The sequence below is a fragment of the Macaca nemestrina genome, chromosome 6 (assembly GCF_043159975.1).
Source record: "Macaca nemestrina isolate mMacNem1 chromosome 6, mMacNem.hap1, whole genome shotgun sequence".
Lineage (NCBI taxonomy): Eukaryota > Metazoa > Chordata > Mammalia > Primates > Cercopithecidae > Macaca > Macaca nemestrina.
The window spans coordinates 49,218,921-49,243,625 of NC_092130.1; the positions used below are offsets into that span (position 1 = coordinate 49,218,921).

Here is a 24,705-nt window from a genome sequence, read left to right on the forward strand (position 1 = left end):
AAAACTTCAAAGCTAGAGTAAAGTTAAAAGTTGGAGAACAAAAATGAGCTTCCCCCCCTTTTACCTTCTCTCTTTCTTTGAGTATCTTTATGAACTAATAGATTATTATTATTATTATTATTATTATTTGAGATGGAGTTTTGCTCCTGTTGCCCAGGCTGGAGTGCAGTGATGTGATCTTGGCTCACCGCAACCTCTGCCTCCTGGGTTCAAGCGATTCTCCTGCCTCAGTCTCCCGAGTAGTAGCTGGGATTACAGGCATGTACCACCATGCCCGGCTAATTTTGTATTTTTAGTAGAGACGGGGTTTCTCCATGTTGGTCAGGCTGGTCTCGAACCCCCTACCTCAGGAGATCCGCCCGCCTCGGCCTCCCAAAGTGCTGGGATTACAGGCGTGAGCCACCGCACCCAGTCGGATTATTATTATTATTTATACAGTGTGCTAGTCTATCATGGTCATTATTATTTTTGATGATAAATTGTCCCATGTTTGATCAGCAAGTCTTCCTTCAATCTGACCTCTGTGTCCTTTTAACATGACCCCACTAATTGTTTGTTATTTCTTTGCATTCTGGCACATACTACATGGCTGAACTCACAAGAAGGGAGTTCTTGTGAACTCCCATATGCCAGAAAGAAAAGAGATCTGAAAGCAAAGTAGTGCATAACTGTACACTGACACTGATGTAGTCCTGGAGGTAATTAGGGAACTTAGAAATAAACCCTAACAGCTACACATATCCATAAGTGGTGAGTGCAGCAGAGAGCAGAACTACGTTTTTGGCTTGGCATAAAGCTAGGACCCTTCAAAAGATTGTAAGTGCCATGAAAGGCGGATGAGAAACTCTCCCCATAAGCCTAAGGACAGCAAGGTTCCAGGGACTCTGGGTAGGGGGAAAAAAATCACTGGTGAGAGATAAAAATTGCCACACCATGGCGGGTACAGTGGCTCACGCCTGTAATCCCAGCACTTTGGGAGGCCGAGGCGGGTGGATCACCTGAGGTCGGGAGTTCAAGACCAGCCTGACCAATATGGTAAAAACCCATCTCTGCTAAAAATGCAAAGATTAGCTGGGCGTGGTGGCAGGCTTCTGTAGTCCCAGCTACTTGGGAGGCTGAGACAGGAGAATTGCTTGAACCCAGGAGGCAGAGGTTGCAGTGAGCCAAGATCACGCCACTGCACTCCAGCCTGGGTGACAGAGTGAGACTCCATCTCAAAAAACAAAACAAAACAACAAAACAAAAAAACTGCCACACATGTGGTGATTTAGATTACATTTAATTGCATTTAAATAAACTTATTTTACTTTATTTTATTTTTTTGAGATAGGGTCTCACTCTGTCACCTAGGATGAAGTCCAGTGGTGCCATCATGGCTCACTGCAGCCTCTACCTCCCTGGGCTCAAGTGATCCTCCCACCTCAGCCCCCCAGTAGCTGAGATTACAGGCATGTGCCACCGAGCCCGGCTCATTTTTAAAATTTTTTGTAGATATGGGGTTTTGCAATGTTGCCCAGGCTGATCTTGAAATCCTGGGCTCAAGCAATCCTCCTGCCTCGTCCTCCAAAATCCCCTTCTGGGATTACAGGCATGAACCACTGCACCAGGCAATTTAATTTTAAATGATTTGTATGGTATGGAAGTCTCCAAAATACCCTCAGGGTGCCTAGCAAAGGCATGCACAAAATCTATTTGGAGGGACGTTTCCACAATCCACAACTCAACATATCTTCATAGAATTAACAATTGCCATTCAAGATGTACCCACAATAAAAAATGACAAGACACATGAGGAAAGAATGTGTGGTGAGCAAAGAGGAGTATTGACCATGCAGTACTCGATAGGTTAGGACATTCTGAAAGAAAGTATAAATTAGAATATTTAAATGGTGAAATAAATGAGGAACCAAAATTAAACAAATCACTGTGAAAAAGGAACAATGAATTTTCCTAACAACTTATTTCTAATAATGTAGCAATTAAAAAATAAACTCAATAAAATTAAATAAGAAATACATGGTGTGGATAAACAGCTGATTAGACACAACTAAGGAGAGTAGTGAATTACAGCAGGTACCAAATTTGTGAAATTAAGCAAATTAACCAGAATGAAGCACAATGAGAGATGTCTGACAAGAATTCTTGTAGGAAAGAATAGAGATGGCGGGGTGTGGTGGCTCACACCTGTAATCCCAGCACTTTGGGAGGCCGAGGAGGGCGGATCACTTGAGATCAGGAATTCAAGACCAGCCTGGTCAACATGGCAAAACCTCATCTCTACTAAAAATACACAAATTAGCTGGGCATGATGGTGCACACCTGTAGTCCCAGCTACTCGGGAGGCTGAGGCAGGAGAACCACTTGAACTGGGAGGCAGAGGTTGCAGTGAGCTGAGATCCTGCTACTGCACTCCAGCCTGGGCAACAGAGTGAGAATCCATCTCAAAAAAAAGAAAAAAGAAAAAAGAAAGAAAGAAAGAATAGAGAGTTTTTGTGAGGTAGTATTTGAAAATGGATGAAAATTTTCTAGAATTGATGCACAACATAAATCCTCAGTAAGAGGAAATAGACCAAGTGTTGAGTGGGATAAATAAAAATAAAACCTCTACCTAGAATACCAAAGAAAAGACAAAAATCTTACAAGCAATCATAAAGAAAGGGTGGATTAGCCAAAAGGATTTGCAAAGAGATAATAGACTTTTCAGCAGTAAAATGAGAGGGTAAAAGATAATGCAATATTATCTGTGAAGTGTTAAAGGAAAATAAAGCCTATTTAGAATTCTATACCAAACTATTATTCAGGATTAAGGGTGAAGATAAATATTTTTAGGGACAGTTTCACTGAAAAAACTATTAAGAACGTACTTCAAGAAGGAGGAAATTGAATTCAAAAAGGAAGAAGGATTCAAGAAGCAGTGGTGAACAAAGAAAATGTTGAATATGTAATTATATTTTAGTAAGCATTTAGTGTAAAGTGAAAAGTTAATGACTAATGAAGGAAGTGGTTAAAAGCAAGGTGGAACTACATATAAGGAGATTCACAAATATGTTAAAATAAATTGCATCCATTACCTCTGTATCAGTCTGTTTGCGTTGCTATAAGGGAATACCTGGGGCTGGGCAATTCCTAAAGACAAGAGGTTTAATTGGCTCACCATTCTGCAGGCTGTACAAGCATGACACCAGCATCTGCTCCACTTCTGATGAGGCGTCATGAAAGAAGATGAAGAGGGAGCCGGCTTATCACAGGGCAAGAGTAGGAGCAACAGAGATAGGGAGACGTGCCAAGCTGTTTTAAACAACCAGGTCTCTCATGAGCTGCCCGAGAGAGAACACACTCATCACCAAGGTGATGGTGCTAAGCCATGCATGAGGGATCCATGCCTATGATCCAAATACCTCCTACCAGTCCCCACCTCCAACAATGGGATTACATTTCAACATGAGATTTGAGGGTAGCAAATATCCAAACTATATCATCCTCCCCAAATTACCTCATGCCCATTCTTAATCCCTCTCGCCCACCTGTCCCTCTGCCCTCATCTCTTGGAAACCACTGATCTGCTTTCTGTCACTATTGAGACAGGCAGACTGGTTGGTTCCGTTTTAATGTGGTCTGGAGGAAAAGAACAAAAGCCCCTTGCTTAAGTGCTAGCTTACCTCTCAGCCAATTAGTAACAAAATGCCTAAGAAACTATTAAAAACAACTTCGTCCTTCAGGGAGCTAGGGACCTCCCCAGGGCTCTGCATGTGCAGCTAGACTTCATCTCCAACTTACAGTTACCCCTTCCTCATTTTAATGCTAACAATCACACCCAGACCATGAAGATTTAAAATACTAATGCTACATCGGATGTATGAAGAAGCATGTGGAGCCACTGTGCAAGTGCTAGAAAAAACCCTCCCATACATGCGCTGACCCAACCCTTCCCTATAGAGAGACTCATTAAAACTAATCCACACACTACCCTCAAGGAGCAGCCCATTCCTTTTGCTTTCATGGTGCTGGCTTCTTGTGCACAAGTTGAATAAAGTTTCCTTTGCTGCTATGTTTGGTGATCTCTCTTGATTTCTATACTGGGGGATTGCAAGAATCTGGGGCACCTGCCAGTAACACTATGAATTAGTTTGTAGTTTCTAAAATTTCATATACATGGGAGTCATATAATATACACCTTTTTTTTTTTTTTTTTTTTTTTTTGGTCTGGTTTCTTTCACTCAGGATAAATATCTTGAGATTCATCCATGAGGTGACATATAGCTATTGCTGTTTCTTTTTATTCCTCAGAAGTATTCCATTGTTTGCATTTGTATGGATATACTGCAATTCAGCCCTTCATCTGTTGATGATATTTGGGTTATTTCCAGTTTCTGGCCATTTCAAATAAAGCTAATATAAATAAATCTTTGTATAGAAAATTCTTTCATTTTTCTTAGGTAAATACTAGCAGTAGAAAATTTGGATTATATGTGAGGTATGTGTTTAACTTTTTAAGAAACTGAGCAGATGGGCACGGTGACTTACGCCTGTAATCCTAGCACTTTAGGAGGCCAAGGTGGGCAGTTCACGAGGTCAGGAGTTCGAGACCAGCCTGGCCAACATAGTGAAACTCTGTCTCTACTAAAAAAAATAAAAATAAAAATAAAAATTAGCCAGGCGTGGTGGCACACGCCTGTAATCCCAGCTACTCAGGAGGCTGAGACAGGAGAATTGCTTAAACCTGGCAGGTGGAGGTTGCAGTGAGCTGAGATTGTACCACTGCACTCCAGCCTGGGTAACAAAGCAAGACTCTGTCTCAGGAAAAAAAAAAAAAAAGGAAAGAAGGTGAACAGTTTTCCAAAGTTGTTCTGCTCTTTTACATTCCCATAATCAACTTATGAAAATCCCAGGCCGGGTGTGGTGGCTCATGTCTATAATCTGAGCACTCTAGGAGGCGGAGGCAGACGGATCACTTGAGGTCAGGAGTTTAAGATGAGTCTGGACAATATGGTGAAACCCATCTCTACCAAAAATACAAAAATTAGCCAAGTGTGGTGACACATGCCTGTAATCCCAGCTACTAAAGAGGCTGAGGCATAAGACTTGCCAATATTTGGTATGGTCAACCATTCTAATATTGGCCATTCTAATAGGTATGTAGTAGTATTTCATTGTAATTTTTAATGTCCAGTGACTAATGATGTTGAACAACTTTTCATATGCTTATTTTCCACTTGAGTATCTTTTCAGAGGAAGTGTCTGTTCAAATATTTATCTATTTTTAAAATTGGGTTGTTTTCTCATTATTGAAAGTTCTTTATATATTGTGGGTAAAAGTTATCAGATATACAATTTATAAATATTTTCTCCAAGTCTGTGGCTTGTGTTTTCATTCTCTTAATAGTTACTTTTACAGAGCGAAACATTTTTATGAAGTTCAGTTCGTTTCTTAAAAATATATTATGCTTTTAGTGTTGTATCTAAAAAATCTTTTCCTAAAAAAGGTCACAAAGATTTTTCTCTTGTTTGCTTCAAGTAGTTTTGTAGTTTTAGGTGTGAAAGAAAAATATCTTGGGCCCCCAAAATCACTAAGCTAAACGGAAAGAAAATTCAAGCTGGGAACTGCTTAGGGCAAACCTGCCTCCCATCCTATTCAAAGCCATCCCTCTGCTCACTGAGATAAATGCATATCTGATGGCCTCTTTTGGAAAGGCTAATCAGAAACTCAAAAGAATGCTGCCTTTGTCTCTCATGGATTGATATTTCATGTCTCCCTAAAATGTATAAAACCAAGTTTTGTCCTGACTACCTTGGGCACATAGCATCAGGACTTCCTGAGGCTGTCATGAGCACGCATCCTCAACCTTGGCAAAATAAACTTTTCAAATTAACTGAGACCTGCCTGTCTCAAATTTTGGCGGTTCACATAGGTTCTACATTTAGTTCTAAATATTGATTTTTAATTTTTGTATATGGTATGAGGCATGGATCAAAGTTTTTTTGGATATGGAGACCTAATTTTAATTTTTGTTATGACTGATTTAGCTATTTATGGACCTTTATTAGTCCTCATACATTTTTCAGTTTTATTAGTTCCTTAAATCTTACTGGAATTTTAATTGCAATTACAGTCAATGTAGAGATCAATTTGGGGGAGAATCAACATGAGCCTACAGTGTTTCTCCCAGACAGTTTCACTGAAACTGTCTTGCCAAATTCATCAGTTACCTCCATGTTGCTAAATCCAACAGGCAAGTTTTAATCTAAATCTTACTTGGCCTCTCAGTAGCATTTGGCAAAGGGTACCATTTCCTCTTCAATGAAACTTGGTTTCCAGGACTCTATACCAGAGATTAGCAAACTTTTTCTGTAAAGTACCAGACAGCAACTCTAAACTTTGAGGCCCTTATAATCTCTTTTGCAATTACTCAACTCTGCTTGTACTGACTACAGTGTGAAAACAGCCATAGACAATACGTAAACAAATAAAGGGCAGCAAGTCAGATTTGGCCTCTGTGAGCTATAGTTTGCCAACTTTTGCTCAACATTCTCCTCATTTTAATCCTATCTTTCATTCATCCTTACCTTACCTTTTCTGTCTCTTGTGTTTGTTGCTCCCTGTTCCCTTAACCTGTCAACATCAGAGCAACCAGGACCTAATTTTTGACCTTTCTTCTTATCTATAATAGATTTGTTGATGATATCACCCAATGTCATGATTTTAAGTATTTTATCTACACTAATAAATCCCAAATTTATATCTCCAGCTCAGATCACGTACTAAACTCCAGATGTTATATCCAATGTCCTTTTAACATCTCCACTTCAATATCTAATAAGCATCTCAATCAAGACATGTCCAGAACTCCTCTGTCTTCACAAACCTACTCTGTTTCCAACATAGTATTAGTCAATGTCTCCAGACAAAGAGAATCAATAGGATATATGTGTATTTATACCTATGTATTGATTGATAGAGGAAATCCATTACAGCTACTGGCTCACACAGTTACAGAAGCTAAGAAGTTTAACAATCTTCCATGTGCAAGTTGAAGAACCAGGAAAACTGGTGGTGTAATTTAGCTTGAGTCCAAAGGCCTGAGAATTGGGAACTGACAGTAGAAGTCCTGGTCTTAGCCTGAAAGCCTGAGAACCAGGAGCAGTGATATCACTAGATAGATGTCTTAGTTCAAGCAGAGAGAGCAAATTTGCCCTTCCTCATCTGTTTGATTCTAGTCTGGACTTCAAAAAATTGGATGATGCCCACCCACATTGGTGAGAGTGACATTCTTTACTGAGACTACCAAGTGAAATGCTAACCTCTTCTAGAAACACCCTCACAGACATCCCGGAACTAATATTTACCACCTATATGGGCATCCCTTAGCCCAGTCAAGTTTATCATAAACTAAAAGACAAGCCACATATTGGAAAAAGAGAATCAACAAAGGATTAGTATCCAGAATATATAAAGGATTGGTCAGAAAAAGCCAGACAACCCAATAGAGAAAAGAGGACAAAAGATATAGACTCACATTCATAATGGAAAACCATAATGGCCAATAAACATATGACAAGACAATCTGCCTCCCCAGCAATAACAAAATGCAAATTAAAACAATATACCATTTTATATCCATTAGTTTGACAATGAGAAAAATCATATGTAACAGTGAGGATGTGGGGAAACGGGAACTTTCACACACTGTCCATTGGAATGTAAACTGGTACAACTATTTTAAAGAGCAATTTAAAAACTTCCGGAAAAGCTGAATATGCACGTACCCTAGGACTCAACAGTTCTGCTTCTTGGTGTGTAACCAGGTAAACTTTTTCATGGGCATAAAAATCTATGTGCTGGAGTTTCTTGAAAATTGGTTTGCAACATAAAAAAACTGGAGACAATACTATCACTCATCAACAGAGACATGAATAAACAAACTTGTTTACTCTTACAATAGAATAAAACATAAAATACCTAAATTCAAGCCAAATTATGGCGAAATCGCCAAAACCTAATGTATGATGAAAAGCTGCAGAATACATGGAGCATAACACCATTCATTTACATTTTAAAATCACAAAACAGTTTTTTGAATATATACACACTTGGTAAAAGTATAAACACAAGTATGGGAATGATATCCACAAACTATAAAACAGTAATTATCCCTGGAGAGAGAGGAGAAAAAGAAGGGTGGGGTTTAGCTTTACAAGATTTTATGACTTGGACCTTTAAACAAATATGGCAAAATGTAACAACTGTCAAACGTGGGAATTAGGTTCATGAGTGTGCTATATTATTTGCTAACATTTAAAATATTTTATAATAATTTTATATTAAAAATCACTAGTAGCTTATTGTCTTTTAACACTTACATGTTGATATACTCACTGTAAACAATATTTAAACGTGCAGGAGTAAATAGAATAAAAGTTCTCATTTACTGCTTCCTTCCCTAAATCTCTTTTCCTCCTCGATTAACTACTAACATTTATCATGTATCATTTCTACCCATACGTACATACATATGCAAGTACGTATACAAAAATAGTTTTCTTGTATATAAGTGAATTCCTAGCAACACCTGCTTACACACACACACACACGATGAATATCCCTTTTCTGAAATACTTGGGATCAGAAGTGTTTCGGATTTCATTTTTTTTCTTTTTTTTTTTTTTTTGTATTTTGGCTTACTTGCATTATATATTTACAGGTTGAGCATTCCAAATCTAAAAATTTGAAATCTTCTAGTGGCCATTTCCTTTGAGCATCAGTCATGTTGGTAGGTCAGAAAGTTTTGGACTTTGGAGCATTTGAATTTCTGGATTAGGGATACCCAATCTGTGTGTGTGTGTGTGTGTGTGTGTGTGTGTGTGTGTGTGTGTGCATCCTCATCCTTTTCAACTCTTGGAAAATATTCCAGAGTATAAATAAGCCATCTTTTCTTTCATCATACCCTAACTTTGGAAACTTATCTGTTTTAAATTGTTTAAAATTACAATGCTACAGCAATTTCTGTACATATATCTGAATACACATTTATTAGTATTCTTGTGAGTTTTTGAGAAATAGACTGAATATATTTAAAATTTTGATGATGTCAATTTTCCTTTCAAAAAGGCCCCATAGTCAGGTGTGGTGGCTCGAGTTTCTACTCTCAGCTATTAATGATGTTGGGAAGATTGCTTGAGTCCAGAAGTTCGAGTCCAGCCTAGACAACATGGCGAGACCTTGTCTCTTAAAAAAAAAAAAAAAAAAAAAACAAAACCCAAAGAAAGAAAAGGCCATATAATTTATATTCCTTTAAAAATGATATGGCAGTGCCTATTTTCTTACAGTCTTACAACCTTTACAAATATTGGATATGTTTCTTTAACTTGTGACAACTTGATGAACAAACATGTTTTATTTTAATTTACATTTCCCTCATCACTAGAGACTTAGTATTTCTTCTTTTGTGAATTTCTTATTTGTATCATTTGCCCATCTTTCCATCGAGTTGTTTTGCTAATTGATTCATAGGATCAATTAACTATTTTAATCCTGACATAGGTGGCAAATAACTTTCTCTAAACTTCATTTATAGTAGCTTTCACAGAATACAGAAGTTTTATATTTTTATGTGGATGTATTTGTCAATATGTTGGGATTTTGAGAATTTTTTTTTCTTTTTTTGAGACAGAGTTTCGCTCTTGTTGCCCAGGCTGGAGTGCAATGGTGCGATCTCAGCTCACTGCAACCTCCGCCTCCCAGGTTCAAGCGATTCTCGTGCCTCAGCCTCCCGAGTAGCTGGGATTACAGGCATGCACCACCACACCTGGCTAATTTTGTATTTTTAGTAGAGACGGGGTTTCTCCATGTTGGTCAGTCTGGTCTTGAACTCCCAACCTCAGCTGATCTGCCCGCTTTGGCCTCACAAAGTGCCAGGATTACAGGCGTAAGCCACCGCAGCTGGCCTCAATATATTTTTGAAAAACTGTCATCTCCAGAATTTTCAATTGTCCTATCTGGGAACATAGTATATCTCTCCTTTTTAAGTGTTATAGCTTATTTTAAAAGTCTATTCCCAGACTTTAAAAAGTCTATTTTACAGTTTTGTTTGCTATTATAAATAGGATGTTTCCATTTCTGATTGGTAACAACTGATATACAGTAAAACTATATTAATTTTGCATGTATCCACTTTGGCTTCAGAAAACTCGCCTTCAGAACTGGAATCTTCATTTCTTTATTGACCTATGGCTTTGTATTTAGAGTTAAATTATGTGCTTTGTCAATAGGTATGGAAATTCCACATATTCTTATTCTCGTGTGCTTTTTTGGTATTGTACTGATGCTATGAGATGCATCTACAGGAAAATAAGAACCAACTTAAACACAGTTTGACTAAAATCTTAATTTTAATGTTCTGAATTAGATGTTGTACAAACTACCTGCCATATTCCCTCAGCTTTGAATCTACATATGCTTCTCAAATCCGACTCTCCTGCTATATACCATTTCTAACTTCCGCTAAAAGATTGTTTTAGAAAGTCCTGCTGGGCCTCTGAGCCTGGATATTTGCAATTAGAATTCATATACCCCACTTTCACTAGATCTCAACAGTCAAAGCAAAATTATATTTGGGCAACCCCTTGTGTGAATACAGAAAACTTAAAAAAAAAAATAACCAAATAAAAAACATTTAATTAATGCTGGTTATGGTGGCATGCACCTGTAGTCCTAGCTACTTGGGAGCCTGAGGCAGATCGCTTGAGGTCAGAAATTCTAGGCTGCAGTGTGCTATGATTGTGCCTATGAATAGATACTGCACTCCAGCCTGGGCAACATGGTGAGATACCCATGTGTAAAAAAGTTTTATTTTTTTCTTTTTTTGAAACGGAGTCTTGTTCTTTCAGGCTGGAGTGCAGTGGCACGATCTTGGCTCACTGAAACCTCCGCTTCCCTGGCTCAAGCAATTCTCCTGCCTCAGCCTCCTGACTAGCTGGGATTACAGGTGTGCGCCACCACATCCTGCTAATTTTGCATTTTTAGTAGAGATGGGGTTTCTCCACGTTGGTCGAGCTGGTCTCAAACTCTCAACTTTAGGTGATCCACCCGCCTCAGCCTGCCAAAGTGCTGGGATTTACAGGCATAAGCCACCATACCCTGCCATGAATTACTTTATCTAATTAAACTATTAAATAACCAGTTAAAATCCATTTGAAATATAAATATGTAAGAATAGGCAAGGTGTGGTGGCTTATACCTGTAATCCCAGCACTTTGGGAGGCCAAGGTGGGAGGATCACCTGAGCTCAGGAATCTGACACCAGCCTGGCCAACATAGTGAGACCTTGTCCTTACAAAAAAAAAAAAAAAAAAAAATAGGTGTGGTGGTGCATACCTCTAGCCTCAGCTATTTGGGAGGCTTAGGGAGAACTGCTGAGCCCTGGGGGTCAAGGCTTTAGTGGGCCATGATCGCGCCACTGAACTCCAACCTGGGTGACACAGCAAAACTCAATCTCAAAAAATAAATAAATTAGCATATGCTATATAAAGAATAGAGTGCCACATCTTTCACAATTTTGTGACAGGCAAGCCTGTTGTTGACATGTTTATATACTTCACAGGAACTTTATTTATTTGTTTTTGAGATGGAGTTTCACTCTTGTTGCCCAGGCTGGATTGCAATGGCGTGATCTCGGCTCACCGCAACCTCCGTCTCCTGGGTCAAGCGATTCTCCTGCCTCAGTCTTCCAAGTAGCTAGGATTACAGGCACGTGCCACCACGCCTGGCTAATTTTGTATTTTTTTTAGTAGAGACAGGTTTCTCCATGTTGGTAAGGCTGGTCTAGAACTCCTGACCTCAGGTGATCCGCCTGCCTCAGCCTCCCAAAGTGCTGGGATTTACAGGCGTGAGCCACTGTGCCCGGCCAGGAACTTTATTGTGTAGTCTTATGGCATGAAAGTACAATATCATATCTACCTACCTATATCAATATACCTTTTTTTTTTTGAGACAGAGTCTCACTCTGTCCCCCAGGCTGGAGTGCAGTGGCACAATCTCGGTTCACTGCAACCTCTGCCTCCCGGGTTCAAGTGATTTTTCTGCCTCAGCCTCCTGAGTACCTGGAACTACAGGCGCCTGCCACCACACCTGGCTAATTTTTGTATTTTTATTAGAGACAAGGTTTCACCATATTGGCCAGGCTGGTCTCAAACTCCTGACCTTGTGATCCGCCTGCCTCGGCCTCCCAAAGTGCTGGGATTACAGGTGTGAGCCACCGTGCCCAGCCCTATATCAATAAGTCTTAAAATCTCTAAGCCACTATCTTTAATAACCATGTGAATTATTAATCTCATTTGCTACTAATAATGACTATAAGAAAGCAATCTGGAGTTATTTAAATTAATGTGAATGAAAAATGGAACCACGGAAGTCAGGTTAAAGAAAAAAAGCTCATAGATAAAATATTCAATAACACTAAAATATAGAATATATATTAAATTTAAATAACATCAGCCAACTTTCCTCAAAATATGTCATATAGACACTAAAATAACTGTAAGTCAGCACATTTATATAGTGATTATATAGTGTGATGACATTCAACATTCTTTTACAAGGGCAAATTTCAAATTTGAAACAACTTTCATTTTTCTCTAGGTATAACTTCTAGATACATAACAATGCTTGCATTGAGAATCTTGCAAAAATTAAAAACCCTGTATCATCATCAAATGAGAGAATTTATCAGTGAATGGGAGAAAACATGCTATTCACTGAGAAAATAGAATGGCAAAGATACACAGATAAAAGAGAAACAACAAGAATATTAAACAGGATTTTACAGTTCCTAGTGTTAGATGGTAGACTGCCAGGCCCTTTTGTGATACTGCCCATCTTCTCAAGGACAGGACATGTGGAAGAAGAGAAGCCATTTAAGTTTCATTAATGAAAACGAAGAGAATGTAGACACCTACTACATTTCACAGTAAAGTCTAACTTGGTCTAAATACAGCTAATTTTACTAAGGCCATATTACTTAGTTTGATCAAAGGCCACTATTTCCTCTTTAAATTAGGATTTCTTTATTCCATAGTGACCCTAGGTGAATTCATCTATTTTCAGAAGACTGATAAAAAAAAGTCTTTATAAGAACACAGAGATACTCTCTATCTCTAAAAAGAAACTGTACAATTATATATTAGCTACAGAAATAATCCCAGTGCTTTAGAAAACAAAGGCCACTTTCTGTAGAGAGCTGCCACACACTGTGATTTTTTTGACTAATTTAATATTTTTTAGGACTAAATATCATTTTAATCTAATAATTTAAATGTAATAATTGCATTTCACATGGCAGGAAAACTCACCAATTTGTAAAAGCACCATATTCTCAAATAGCTACGGTAAGACCAAATACTCATCAAGGTCAAAGAGTGAATATATCTCCCTAAGCGTTTATTTTGCTTTATGAAATTTGATTTTCAATGAAAATGAAATGTTTTCTTATCTAATTTCCTTTAGAAATACTTAATTATGTTCTTTAGTTCTCAGTAATGACCTTTTAACATGAAATTTAAATATGAAGCTATTCCGTAATTCATTCATTTTCAATATGTCAGTTCAGAGAAAAATGTCTGCATTTCCAGGACTTTTGCCAGAGTTGTAGATTTTAAAGTTAAAAAGTGCAAAGACTTGTTGTATTCTAGAAAACTCATTGCTTCTGAGTTGGTGCATCACAATATGGCACATTTTCTACAAGAAGGTCTTTCCTAGGGACAAGTTCTGAAAGAAAACAAAAAAAAGAGAATAATTAACATCACTAAAATTAGAATTAAATGCAAGGACACTCATTTCCCCCTAAAATTTGTACTAGTAAAATATCTAATTTTAAGATAAATCTTACAGGGATATTTTATTTCAGCTGATATCTAAGGTGGCATCCTTGACTCTAATTAGAATTAATAGCACTCTCATTTCAGATTATATAAAAACATATATGATCCACTTAACCCTTTATTATTAAATATAGCAAATTAAATAACTGAAGAGAATTCACCTAAAACTTCTATTATTTGCCATTTAATTACCAATTACTGATAATGAAAACAATTGGAAATTTTGCTTATACTATCTACTATATGAAAAGCAAGACTGGTCTCCTAATTTAAAGATTCTAAATTTTATATAACAATAGTTCTTAAAAGAGGGTGTTTTGCGTGTTCACATCAACTGGAGAATGCTACTGGAAGTTAGTGGGCAGGAGCCAGAGATGCTAAACCTTCTGTAATGTGTAGGACAGTCTGGCATAGTGAAGAACTGTCCTGTCAAAAATGCCAATAGTGCCCACATTGACAAATACCCTAAAACAACAACAAAAACCTGTTGAGTCCTAGGTAAAACATCTTGCTGGAGTCAAGATAAAGCTCTTAAGACACAAATTTTTGGCTGGGCATGGTGACTCATGGCTGTAATCCCAGAACTTTGGGAGGCTAACGCACCATGATCATTTGAGGTCTGGAGTTGGAGACTAGCCTGACTAACATGGTGAAACCTCATCTCTACTAAAAATACAAAAAAAAAAAAAAAAATCAGCTGGGTGTGGTGGTGCATGCCTGTATTCCAGCTACTTGGGAGGCTGAGGCACAAGAATCGCTCGAACATGGGAGGCAGAGGTTGCAGTGAGCTGAGATGGTGCCACTGCGTTCCAGCCTGGGCAATACAGTGAGAGTCCATCTCCCCCCCCCACCAAAAAAAAAACCAAAAAGTTCCAAATTTTTGAGGAGATACATGATTTCTTCTTCTTTTCTCTAGAAGAGTTGAATCTAGATGAGCTATCAATCAAAAAATGCTCACACGACCTTCTATAAAATAACCTGCCTATACTTTTCAAAACATCATGGACATGAAAGACGAAGAAAGACTGAAGGACTGCTCTAGAATAAGGATACTAAAGAGACATGATGACTAGATGCAATGTGTGATCCCCAATAGGATACTGGTCCACAGGGAATTTTTTTTCCTTTTGCCATAAAAGACATTATTAGGACAAATGGAAAGATTTAAATGATAGCATTACATCAATGTTAATACCCTGGTTTTGCTCATTATACTGCAGTTACGTTAGAGAATGTCCTTGTATATTTAGGAAATACACATTGAAGGATCTTGAAGAAATATACTCTAAAGTATTTCTCCAGAAGATCTAGACCCAAATGGGCTGTCATAATTTTTAAAATGTTCATTTTGGGGTAAATAGGCATTATGTCTGCAACTTACTCTCAGAAAGTTCAGGAAAAAAAAAAGAGGGAAGCTGAGGTGGGAAGATTGGGCATGGTGGTATACACCTGTATTCCCAGCTGCTCAAGAGGCTGAAGCAGGAGGATTGCTTGAGCCCAGGAGTTTGAGGTTACAGTGAGCAATAATTATGCTACTGCACTCCAGCCTAGGAGACAGAGACTCTCTCTAAAAAAAAAAGAAGACAACACTAAAACAAATTCAACCCAAAAGGCAAACTGAATATTTCACTTAATTAAACAACTGGTCTGACTAAAAATAGCCGACTTATTAGCCAGATGATAAATTTGGCTTACTAAAATGAAAAGCAGTTAAATAATTATTATTTAATAATTGTTTATATCTTGCTTGCTTTTACCAAACCCATGGAGATTTCATCAGAGAATAAATTGTAGTGTACGTTTTAACTTGTTAAAAATGGCAATAATTTGTTTCACTTATCAAACCTATATGTGGCTATTTCATGCTAGACATTACATCAAGAAATTAAGATATGAAGGTGAATATATAATAGTCTCTTCAGATTCAAGGAGCTCACAATCTAATGGAAAAGACAGCTAGAAAAACAACAAATTATAGTATAACGTCATGTGTTACAAAAGTGAAACAAGACTTTTATGGGAGAATGGAAAAATAAATGGTTAAATACACCCATATCATTTTAGAGTATGTTCAGCTCTGAATAACCAAAGTCCAACAAGCTGGTTTAAATAAGTAAGAGATTTAATTTTTCTCATATTATCAAGAAATACAGATTAAAGGCCAGGCATGGTGGCTCATGCTTGTAATCCCAGCACTTTGGGAGGCCGAGGTGGGTGGATCACGAGGTCACAGGTTCAAGACCAGCCTGGCCAACACAGTGAAACCCCATCTCTACTAAAAATACAAAAATTAGCTGGGCATGGTTGCGGGCACCAGCTACTAGGGAGGTTGAGGCAGGAGAACTGCTTGAACCCGGAAGGCAGAGGTTGCAGTAAGCCGAGATCGCGCCACTGTACTTCAGCCTGGGTGACAAAGCTAGACTCCGTCTCAGAAAAAAAAAAAAAAAGAAATCCAGATTAAGGCAGTTCTGGGCTAGTGCTTGTCCTTAGTGATACTAAGGACCCAGGCTCTTTCTCTCTTTCTGTTCTGCTACCTTCCATGAGTGGTTTTGTCTTCACTGGTGCTGTCATATCACATCTACACTCCAGATGTGAAGAAGAGAGAAGAGAAAAGAGCAAAACGAGAGTGCCAGCTCAGCCTATTCCTTTTAAACAGGAAAACAATGACTTTCTTGGAAGTAACACCCAATAGACAGGGTTTATATAGACCAGAAAGGTGTCACATGGTCTGGAAAATAACTTTTTTTTTTTTTTGCTTGGTACATTGCACCCTGAACACAATTTTTCAGTTAGTAGAAAAGAACAGGAGAGGCCAAGTGCGGTGGCTCACACCTATACTCCTAGTACTTTAGCAGGCCAACGCGGTTGGATTGCCCAAGCTGTAGTCCCAGCTATTCAGGAGGTGTGAAGCATGAGAATCGCTTGAACCCGGGAGGGAGAGGTGGCAGTGAGCCGAGATCGTGCCACTGCACTCCAGCCTGAGCAACAGGACACTCTATCTCAAAAAAAAAAAAAAAAAAAGAGAGAGAGAACAGGAGGATAGATACTGGAGAGACAACAAGCACCTCCCCGCCTTTGGCTATGCAAAATGCATATACATCCTTCTTTCCATCTGTAGAATACATCCACTCACTACCTGTCCCCTAAAGTCTCATCCAGACTGAAATCAAGGATGTTTGGTTACAGTGCTAGTTTTTCCATTAGGTTCCGCTGAGCCTCATTGTTCTAAGGTGGAGATATTGGGGAAGATGCCCTTCTTTGGGGCTTTAAAAGCTTTCATAGTCTACTTCCTGGTAATAGGAGTTTAGGGATCCAGGGGTGGCCTTAAGAGATGAAAAGAGTTAGCCAGGCCTGGGGTTTCTTGGTAATAAAATTCACTCAAAAACTTTATAAGCTTCAAATTTGGCACCCGGCCAAAAAGCAATTCCTTGAAATAAAGTCTTTATCTCAATTTTGGACCAAAATACAAATTTAGATAAAAATTTTAAAATAAATTATTATGGATAGCATAGTTTATAATAGTGTGATAATCATAGAGATATTTTGAATCCAAATAATTTAAAGGACATTAAAATATTTCACACTGAAGTTCTAGAAACACTTCTAAATATTTCAAGCACATTATGTATATTATATAAATGGTAACTTCAAATTAGGGAAACTGTAACACAAAAGTGTTTTCTTCCAAGAACCTGTCCCTAGCTCACCAAGTTTGGATCTGTAGCTCTGCTTATGTGCCTCAACAATCTCTGCCTCCTATCATGGCATTGCACGAACTGTAGCTGTATATTTAATTGTCTCTCTTTTACACAGCACTCTAAGTTCCACTGGATAGGAACCATATCTGTCTTGCCCACTGTTCTATCCCTGACATCTAGCATAACAGCGATTCAATGTTTGTTGAGTCACATTAACATGTCTTAGAACACAAACCATAAGATAGTTTTAGACAATGACAAATCTAAATAAACCAAAAGGCAGAAGTTTAAAATACATCTGAAGAACAGCTTCTTGGAGCTTTTTGTTTTTTTAACTGTATCATTCGTTTTAGAAGTACATCCCTATTTTTTCTACACATATGCCAGAGAGGAAGTTAAAAAATATGGATCCTATTAAAAAACTAAGTACCATAAAAAATAATGACCTGAAGTCCTGGGTTTCCTTGGGACCATCTTTAAAATTTGTATGAATGATATACGTTTGTCAAAGGCCAACATTGTAACCAGGTGACTAATATCCACATTAGAAAGAGGGTTTTGACAAATGTCAATAATCAAACAGAAAGCAAGTATAGAATAATGAATAACCTGAGTATTTTTCTAAGTCATAGTTAAAGGCTATGCTAGACCAATGATGAATGATATGAATGAAATATTATGATTTATACAAATTCATGCACGTAAGGTAATACAAAAAAAAGAAAGAGCAGAAAATATTTGGAAAGAAAAACAGTTTCCAAAATATTTTTTAAAGATTTTAAAAATAAGGAATTATTTCAAATGATGAAATTATGCTTGTAATAAAGAACCTTGAATTCACCTGCAAGGATAAAGGAAGTAAATGTTTTCCTTTTATTATTTTTAATTGATACATACTAAATATGCATATTTAAGGGATACAGTGATAGCTCAATGCATGTATATGTGTGATGATCAAATCAAGGTAATTAGCATATTTATGATGTTATTGATCATTTCTGTTAGGAATATTCAAAATTTGCTCTTCTAGCTATTTGAAAATATACAATAAATTGTTAATTATAGTTACCCTACAGTGCTATAGAACACTAGAACTTATTCCTCCTAGCTAATTGTAATTTTGGACCCATTAACCAACCTCTAGCTATCCCCCTCTGACCCTTCCTGGCCTTTAGTAACCACTATCTGCTCTCTGTTGCTGTAAGTTGAACTTTTTCAGGTTCCACATGAGTGAGAACATGCAATATTTGTTTTTCTGTGCCTGGCTTATTTCACTTAACACAATGTCTTCCAGGTTCATGTTTGTTGTCACAAATGACAAGATTTCCTTCTTTTTATGGCTGAATAATATTCCATTGTGTGTGTATATGTGTGTGTGCGTGTGTGTATATATGTATATACATATGTATATATACATTTTCTTTATCCATCTATCGATGGATTCTTAGGTTGATTCCATATCTTGGCTATTGTGAATAGTGCCCACGATAAACATGAGAATGCAGCTATTTCCTGCATACAGTGATTTCCTTTCCTTTGGATACATATCCAGTAGAGGAATTACTAGATCATGCAATAGTTCTATTTTTAGTTTTTGAGGACCCTCTATACTGTTTTTTATAATGGCTGTCCTAATTTACATTCCCACCAATAGTGTATAAGAGTTCTCCTTTCTCCATATCCTTGTCAGAATTAGTTATTTTTTGTCCTTTTGACAACAGTCATTCTATCTGGGGTGAGATGATATTTAATTGTGGTTTTAATTTTCATTTCCGTGATTACTGATGTTGAGTATTTTTTCATATACTTGTTGGTCATTTGTATGTCTCCTTTTAAGAGATGTCTGGAAGTGATTTTTTAAAAAAATAAAAAATGAGAAATTATTTAAGATAAGGAGTTCCTGCTGGGATTCAATGTTTACTTTTCACTGTAGATACTATTTGAATGGAAGAAAAAGAGAGATGGATTTAGAATTCACGCTACAGGGTGATTAATCTTCCAAATGAAGTTTCATTTTATTACTTTTTATTTCTATTATTTTTCATTTTGAGACATTATATGATATTTTTTAGAAACACATAATCACAACTCTCCATTTTCTAAACAAGAAGCAGAATTTTAATTCTGGTCATTTCTATGTGACAGTGTAGACACTGCTAAAATATTTGGAGGAATTTTGCTTAAAGTAACTTTTAGAAAGAGAGATTAAGGAATCAAATTTCTTACATTTTGGAGCTATACATATATATGTATATATGTCTACATATATGTATATATGTGTGTATATATGTATATATATGTATGTGTGTATATGTGTGTGTGTATATATATGTATAAATATACAAACACACACAGAAAGAATGAGGCTATTATTAAGGCACTATGTATTAATACTCATAAAAGAGTCAAAATATTTAATTCTGTGGGAAAATTAAAATATACAAAAAAACCCAAGGATAAAAAGAAATCTAAATAATATTCAATACTGTTATATCTAAAATAAGGCATTTGAAATATAGATACTAAATTTAGTTATTTAAAATAACCTAAAACTTTATTCATGTGATAAAAATAATATATATCTGTGATTACCTGTATAAAATGTTGGCTATACTACACAGAAACTCTAAAGATCATTATTAAGATAAAAACTGATGACTACACGTCTTAAATTTAGGATTAACTGTGTTTTCTGCCCTTACAAACATAACTCAGATCAGCCAGGTGCAGTGGCTCACACCTGTAAACCCAGCACTTTGGGAGGCCGAGGCAGGTGGATCACTTGAGATCAGGAGTTCCAGACCAGTCTGGCTAACGTGGTGAAACCTTGTCTCTACTGAAAATACAAAAATTAGCTGGGCGTGGTGGCAAGCTCCTGTAATCCCAGCTACTTGGCGGGCTGAGGCAGGAGAATCACTTGAACCTGGGAGGTGGAGGTTGCAGCGAGCTGAAATCATGCCACTGCACTCCAGCCTGGGTGATAAGAGCGAAACTTCGTTTCAAAAAAAAAAAAAAAAAAAGCCCGGTGCAGTGGCTCATGCCTGTAATCCCAGCTCTTTGGGAGGCCAAGGCAGGTGGATCATGAGGTCAGGAGTTTGAAAACAGACTGACCAACATGGTGAAACCCCGTCTCTACTAAAAATACAAAACTTAGCCAGGTGTGGTGGTACACGCCTGTAATCCCAGCTACTCAGGAGGCTGAGGCAGGAGAATTGCTTGAACCTGGGAGGCAGAGGTTGCAGTGAGACAGGATCACACCACTGCACTCCAGCCTAAGAGACAGAGCAAGACTCCATCTAAAGAAAACAAGACAAAAGACAAAAACAATAACTCAGATCTAATAATTTCTTTTTCTTTTCTTTTTTTTTTTTTTTTTTTTTGTGAGAGACGGTCTGGCTCTGTCACCCAGGCTGGAGTGCAGTGGTGTGATCTCGGCTTATTGCAACATCCTCTCCCAGGCTCAAGTGATCCTCCCCCCTCAGCCTCCTGAGTAGCTGGGGCCATGGGCGCACATCACCATGCCTGGTGAATTTTTTGTATTTCTGGTAGAGACAGGGTTTCACTATGTTGCCCTGGCTAGTCTCAAACTCCTGAGTTCAAGGGATTTGCCCACCTCAGCCTCCCGAAGTGCTGTGATTATAGGGGTGAACCACAGTGCTCAGCCCAAGATCTAATAATTTCTGATAAGTCCCCATTAAATAAAAGTAACTTTAAAAGCCCTTTGGACTTATACTACCAGGTAGGAAGATCTATTATAAGGCTGTAATAATCAAGACATTATAGTATATGATGCAGGGCAGAAAAACAGATTGAAGAGATTATAAAGTCCGGAAACAGATGCACACCTATATAGTTCTTTGATTTTTATGACAAAGGTGATCCTGTAGAGTAGTAGGGGGAAGAGTGGTCTTTTCAATAAGTGTTGCTGGATCAACTGGATAGTCACATGTAAAAAAATAAATCTTGACCCCCCACATCTCATACCATATACAAACCAACTCTAGTTGATATAAACAACCAAATGGAAAAGATCAAACAATACAGGTTTTTTTTTTTTTTTTTTTTTTTTTTTTTTGAGATGCACCCAGGCTGGAGTGCAGTGGTGCCATCTTGGCTCACTGCAAGCTCTGCCTCCCAGGTTCATGCCATTCTCCTGCCTCAGCCTCCTGAGTAGTTGGGACTACAGGCGCCCGCCAACACGCTTGGCTAATTTTTTGTATTTTTAACAGAGACAGGGTTTCACCGTGTTAGCAAGGATGGTCTCGATCACCTGACCTAGTGATCTGCCCGCCTTGGCCTCCCAAAGTGCTGGGATTACAGGTGTGAGCCACCACGCCCAACCTTTTTTTTTTTTGAGATGGAGTCTCACTCTGTTGCCCAGGCTGTACAGTGTATCATCTTGACTCACTGCAGCCTCTGCCTCCCACATTCAAGTGATTCTCCTTCCTCAGCTTCCCGAGTAGCTGGAATTACAGGCATGCGCCACCATGCCTGGCTAAGTTTTGTATTTTTAGTAAAACGGGGTTTCACCATGTTGCCCAGGCTCATCTTGAACTTCTGACCTCAAGTGATCTACCTGCCTCGGCCTCCCAATGTGCAGGGATTACAAGTGTGAGCCACTGTGCCCAGCCTACAGTAAAGCTTTTGGAAGAAAGCATAGGGGGATCTCCTCACGATCTTGCTTGAGCTAGGCAAAGGTTTCTTTAATAGAATTAAAAAGCACTAATTATTAAAAAATTCAAAATATGACTACATTAAGAACTTCTCATAGAAAGATAACACTACCAAAGTGAAAAGGAAAGCCACAAAGTCAAAGATTCTTGTAATACATATACCCACCAAATTTCTATATTCAGAACATATAAAGAAATCCTTTAAATCAACAATAAAAAGGCAGATAACCCTTTAGAAAAATGGACAAAAGACTCAAACAGGCACTTCATAAAAAGGAATATCCAAATGTCCACTAAATAACTGAAGAGGTCCTTGTAGTTCATTAGTTACCAGAGAAATATAAATTAAAATCACAATGTGTTACTACCACATATCCATCAGAAAGGCCAATTTTTTTTTACACGTGGCTTGTTGTGCATGTTAGTTACACGGTATTTCATTTTATGAAAATTCACTGAGCTATACAATTAAAAATTGAGTACTTTTTTGTTTGTGTGTTATACTTCCATAGTCTGCTTAAAAAACAAAGCCTTTCAATATATATATTTTTTGAGGCAGGATCTTACTCTGTCACCCAGGCTGGATTGCAGTGGCATACTCACGGCTCACTAAAGCCTCAACCTCCTGGACTCAAGTGACCCTCCCACCACAGCCTCCCTACTAGCTGGAACTACAGGTGTGCACCACCGCATCCTGATAACTTTTGTATTTTTTGTAGAGGCGAGGTTTTGTCATGTTGCCCAGGCTGGTCTTGAACTCCTGGGCTCAACTGAGACTCCTGCCTTGGCCTCCCAAAGTGCTGGGATTACAGGAATGAGCCACTGCACCTGGCCAACAATTTTGAATGTCATCTTTTTGTTGTTACTGTCCCCAAAGATACTTTAGAGAACAAAAACAAAATGTTATGTGAAATGAGATTTTGCTGAAGCACCATCTGGAGTCTTGAGGTACAATGGAGGATCCTCAACTATATTTCCATTTCCTATAATCCTAAATCTTCTGAATTAAAATAACTAATTATAGGCCAGGTGCATGATGGCTCATGCATGTAATCCCAGTGCTTTGGGAGGCCGAGGCAGGTGGATCACCTAAGGTTAGGAGTTTGAGACCAGCCTGGCCAACATAGTAAAACCCTGTTTCTACTAAAAATACAAAAATTAGCTGGGCATGGTGGTGTAGTCCTAGCTAGTTGGGAGGCTGAGGCATGAGAAATGCTTTAATCCAGGAGGTGGAGGTTGCAGCGACACAAGATCGCACCACTGCACTCCAGCCTGGGCGACAGAGTGAGACTCCATCTCAAAAAAACCAAAAAATGAAAAGCAAAAGTCATTATAGAGTAAAAGGTAAAGAAATAGTCTAGGTAAGTGATAAATGCCAGAAAAATTAAGAACTGTAAATAAATATGATAAAAATATATAGTTGTACTGTCTTTGTAATTAGTTTTGAAATATAACAAGATAAAAACAAAAAATAAAAATTAATTAAAAGGAAACAAATGTGGTAAAACAAAGTTTCATAATTCAATATGATAGACTATAACCTTGTAAAATATATATGCTATATACCACATTGCCTGGCAAAATCAAGCTGTTTTACCACTCAGCATTACATGTGCTATAATTATTCAATATTTTAAAACACAGTACGGTTAAACCATTTTTCTTTAATTCTACTTACTCAGTGTATTGTGGTCTGTGTGAATACCTTGTATAACAGATGTTCTGAGTAATAATTCAACATCAGAACCTATTTTCATTAGCTGTTAAGAAAACCAAACAAATAGAATAAGTCCTTTAGGTGTTTCATATGAATGTACTGTTTTTGAAAATGATAGTTTTACTATAATTTCTTTTCAGGTAATACAGTAGTTTCTCCTTATCTGCAGTTTCAGTTAACCATGGTCAACTGCAGTCTGAAAATATTAAATAGAAAATTCCCAAAATAAATAATGTATAAGTTTATAATCACACGCCACTCTGAGTAGCATGATGAAATCTCATGCCATCTGCTCCAGCCTGTCTGGGATGTGAATCATTTATTTGTCCAGCATATCCATGTTGTATACACTGTCCACCTGTGGTCACTTAGTAGCCATCTTGGTTATCAAGATTGACTGTTGCCACACTGCAGTGCTTATATTCAAGTAACTCTTATTTTACTTAATAATGGCTCCAAAGCACAAGAGTACTGTGTCTAATTTATAAATTAAACTTTATCATAGAAAAGTATATATAATAAAAACATAGTATATAGGATTTGGTACTATCACAGATTTGAGGCATCCCCTGAGGATCTTAAAATGTATCCCCCAAGGATAAAGGGGGACTACTGTACCGTTTTTAACTTTTTATAACCTTTCCTAGTAGTATAGAAAGCTCAGATATGCATATATTTTTAACTTTTATCTATCAATTCTATATTTTCTTCCAAAACAGATTTAGAGTATTTTTTGTTACAATGT

General features: G+C 37.6%; 1 protein-coding gene and 1 long non-coding RNA gene across 8 annotated transcripts in view; one reads left to right on the forward strand and one right to left on the reverse strand.

Annotated features, from left to right (window-relative positions):
• LOC105467205 (uncharacterized) overlaps window positions 1-24,705 on the forward strand; it is a 49,913-nt gene that overhangs the window by 11,440 nt on the left and 13,768 nt on the right. Inside the window, exon 3 of one of the 3 annotated variants that reach the window (XR_011624697.1) lies at window positions 3,165-4,034. The exons of the other annotated variants lie outside the window; for them this stretch is intronic. This is a non-coding gene — a long non-coding RNA (uncharacterized lncRNA). Of the gene's footprint in view, window positions 1-3,164; window positions 4,035-24,705 lie in introns of those variants that run through there. 3 annotated transcript variants of the gene reach the window in all.
• LOC105467204 (LYR motif containing 7) overlaps window positions 7,909-24,705 on the reverse strand; it is a 30,864-nt gene continuing 14,067 nt past the window's right edge. For 4 of the 5 annotated variants that reach the window (XM_011716696.3, XM_011716693.3, XM_011716694.3 and 1 more), the window contains 2 exons: window positions 23,922-24,003; window positions 7,909-13,759 (listed from right to left, as the gene is read on the reverse strand). In XM_011716696.3, the coding sequence (XP_011714998.2) occupies window positions 13,689-13,759; window positions 23,922-24,003 (153 nt within the window). In that variant the 3' untranslated portion in view covers window positions 7,909-13,688. The remainder of the gene's footprint in view (window positions 13,760-23,921; window positions 24,004-24,705) is intronic. The other variant, XR_011624692.1, reaches the window with a different exon arrangement.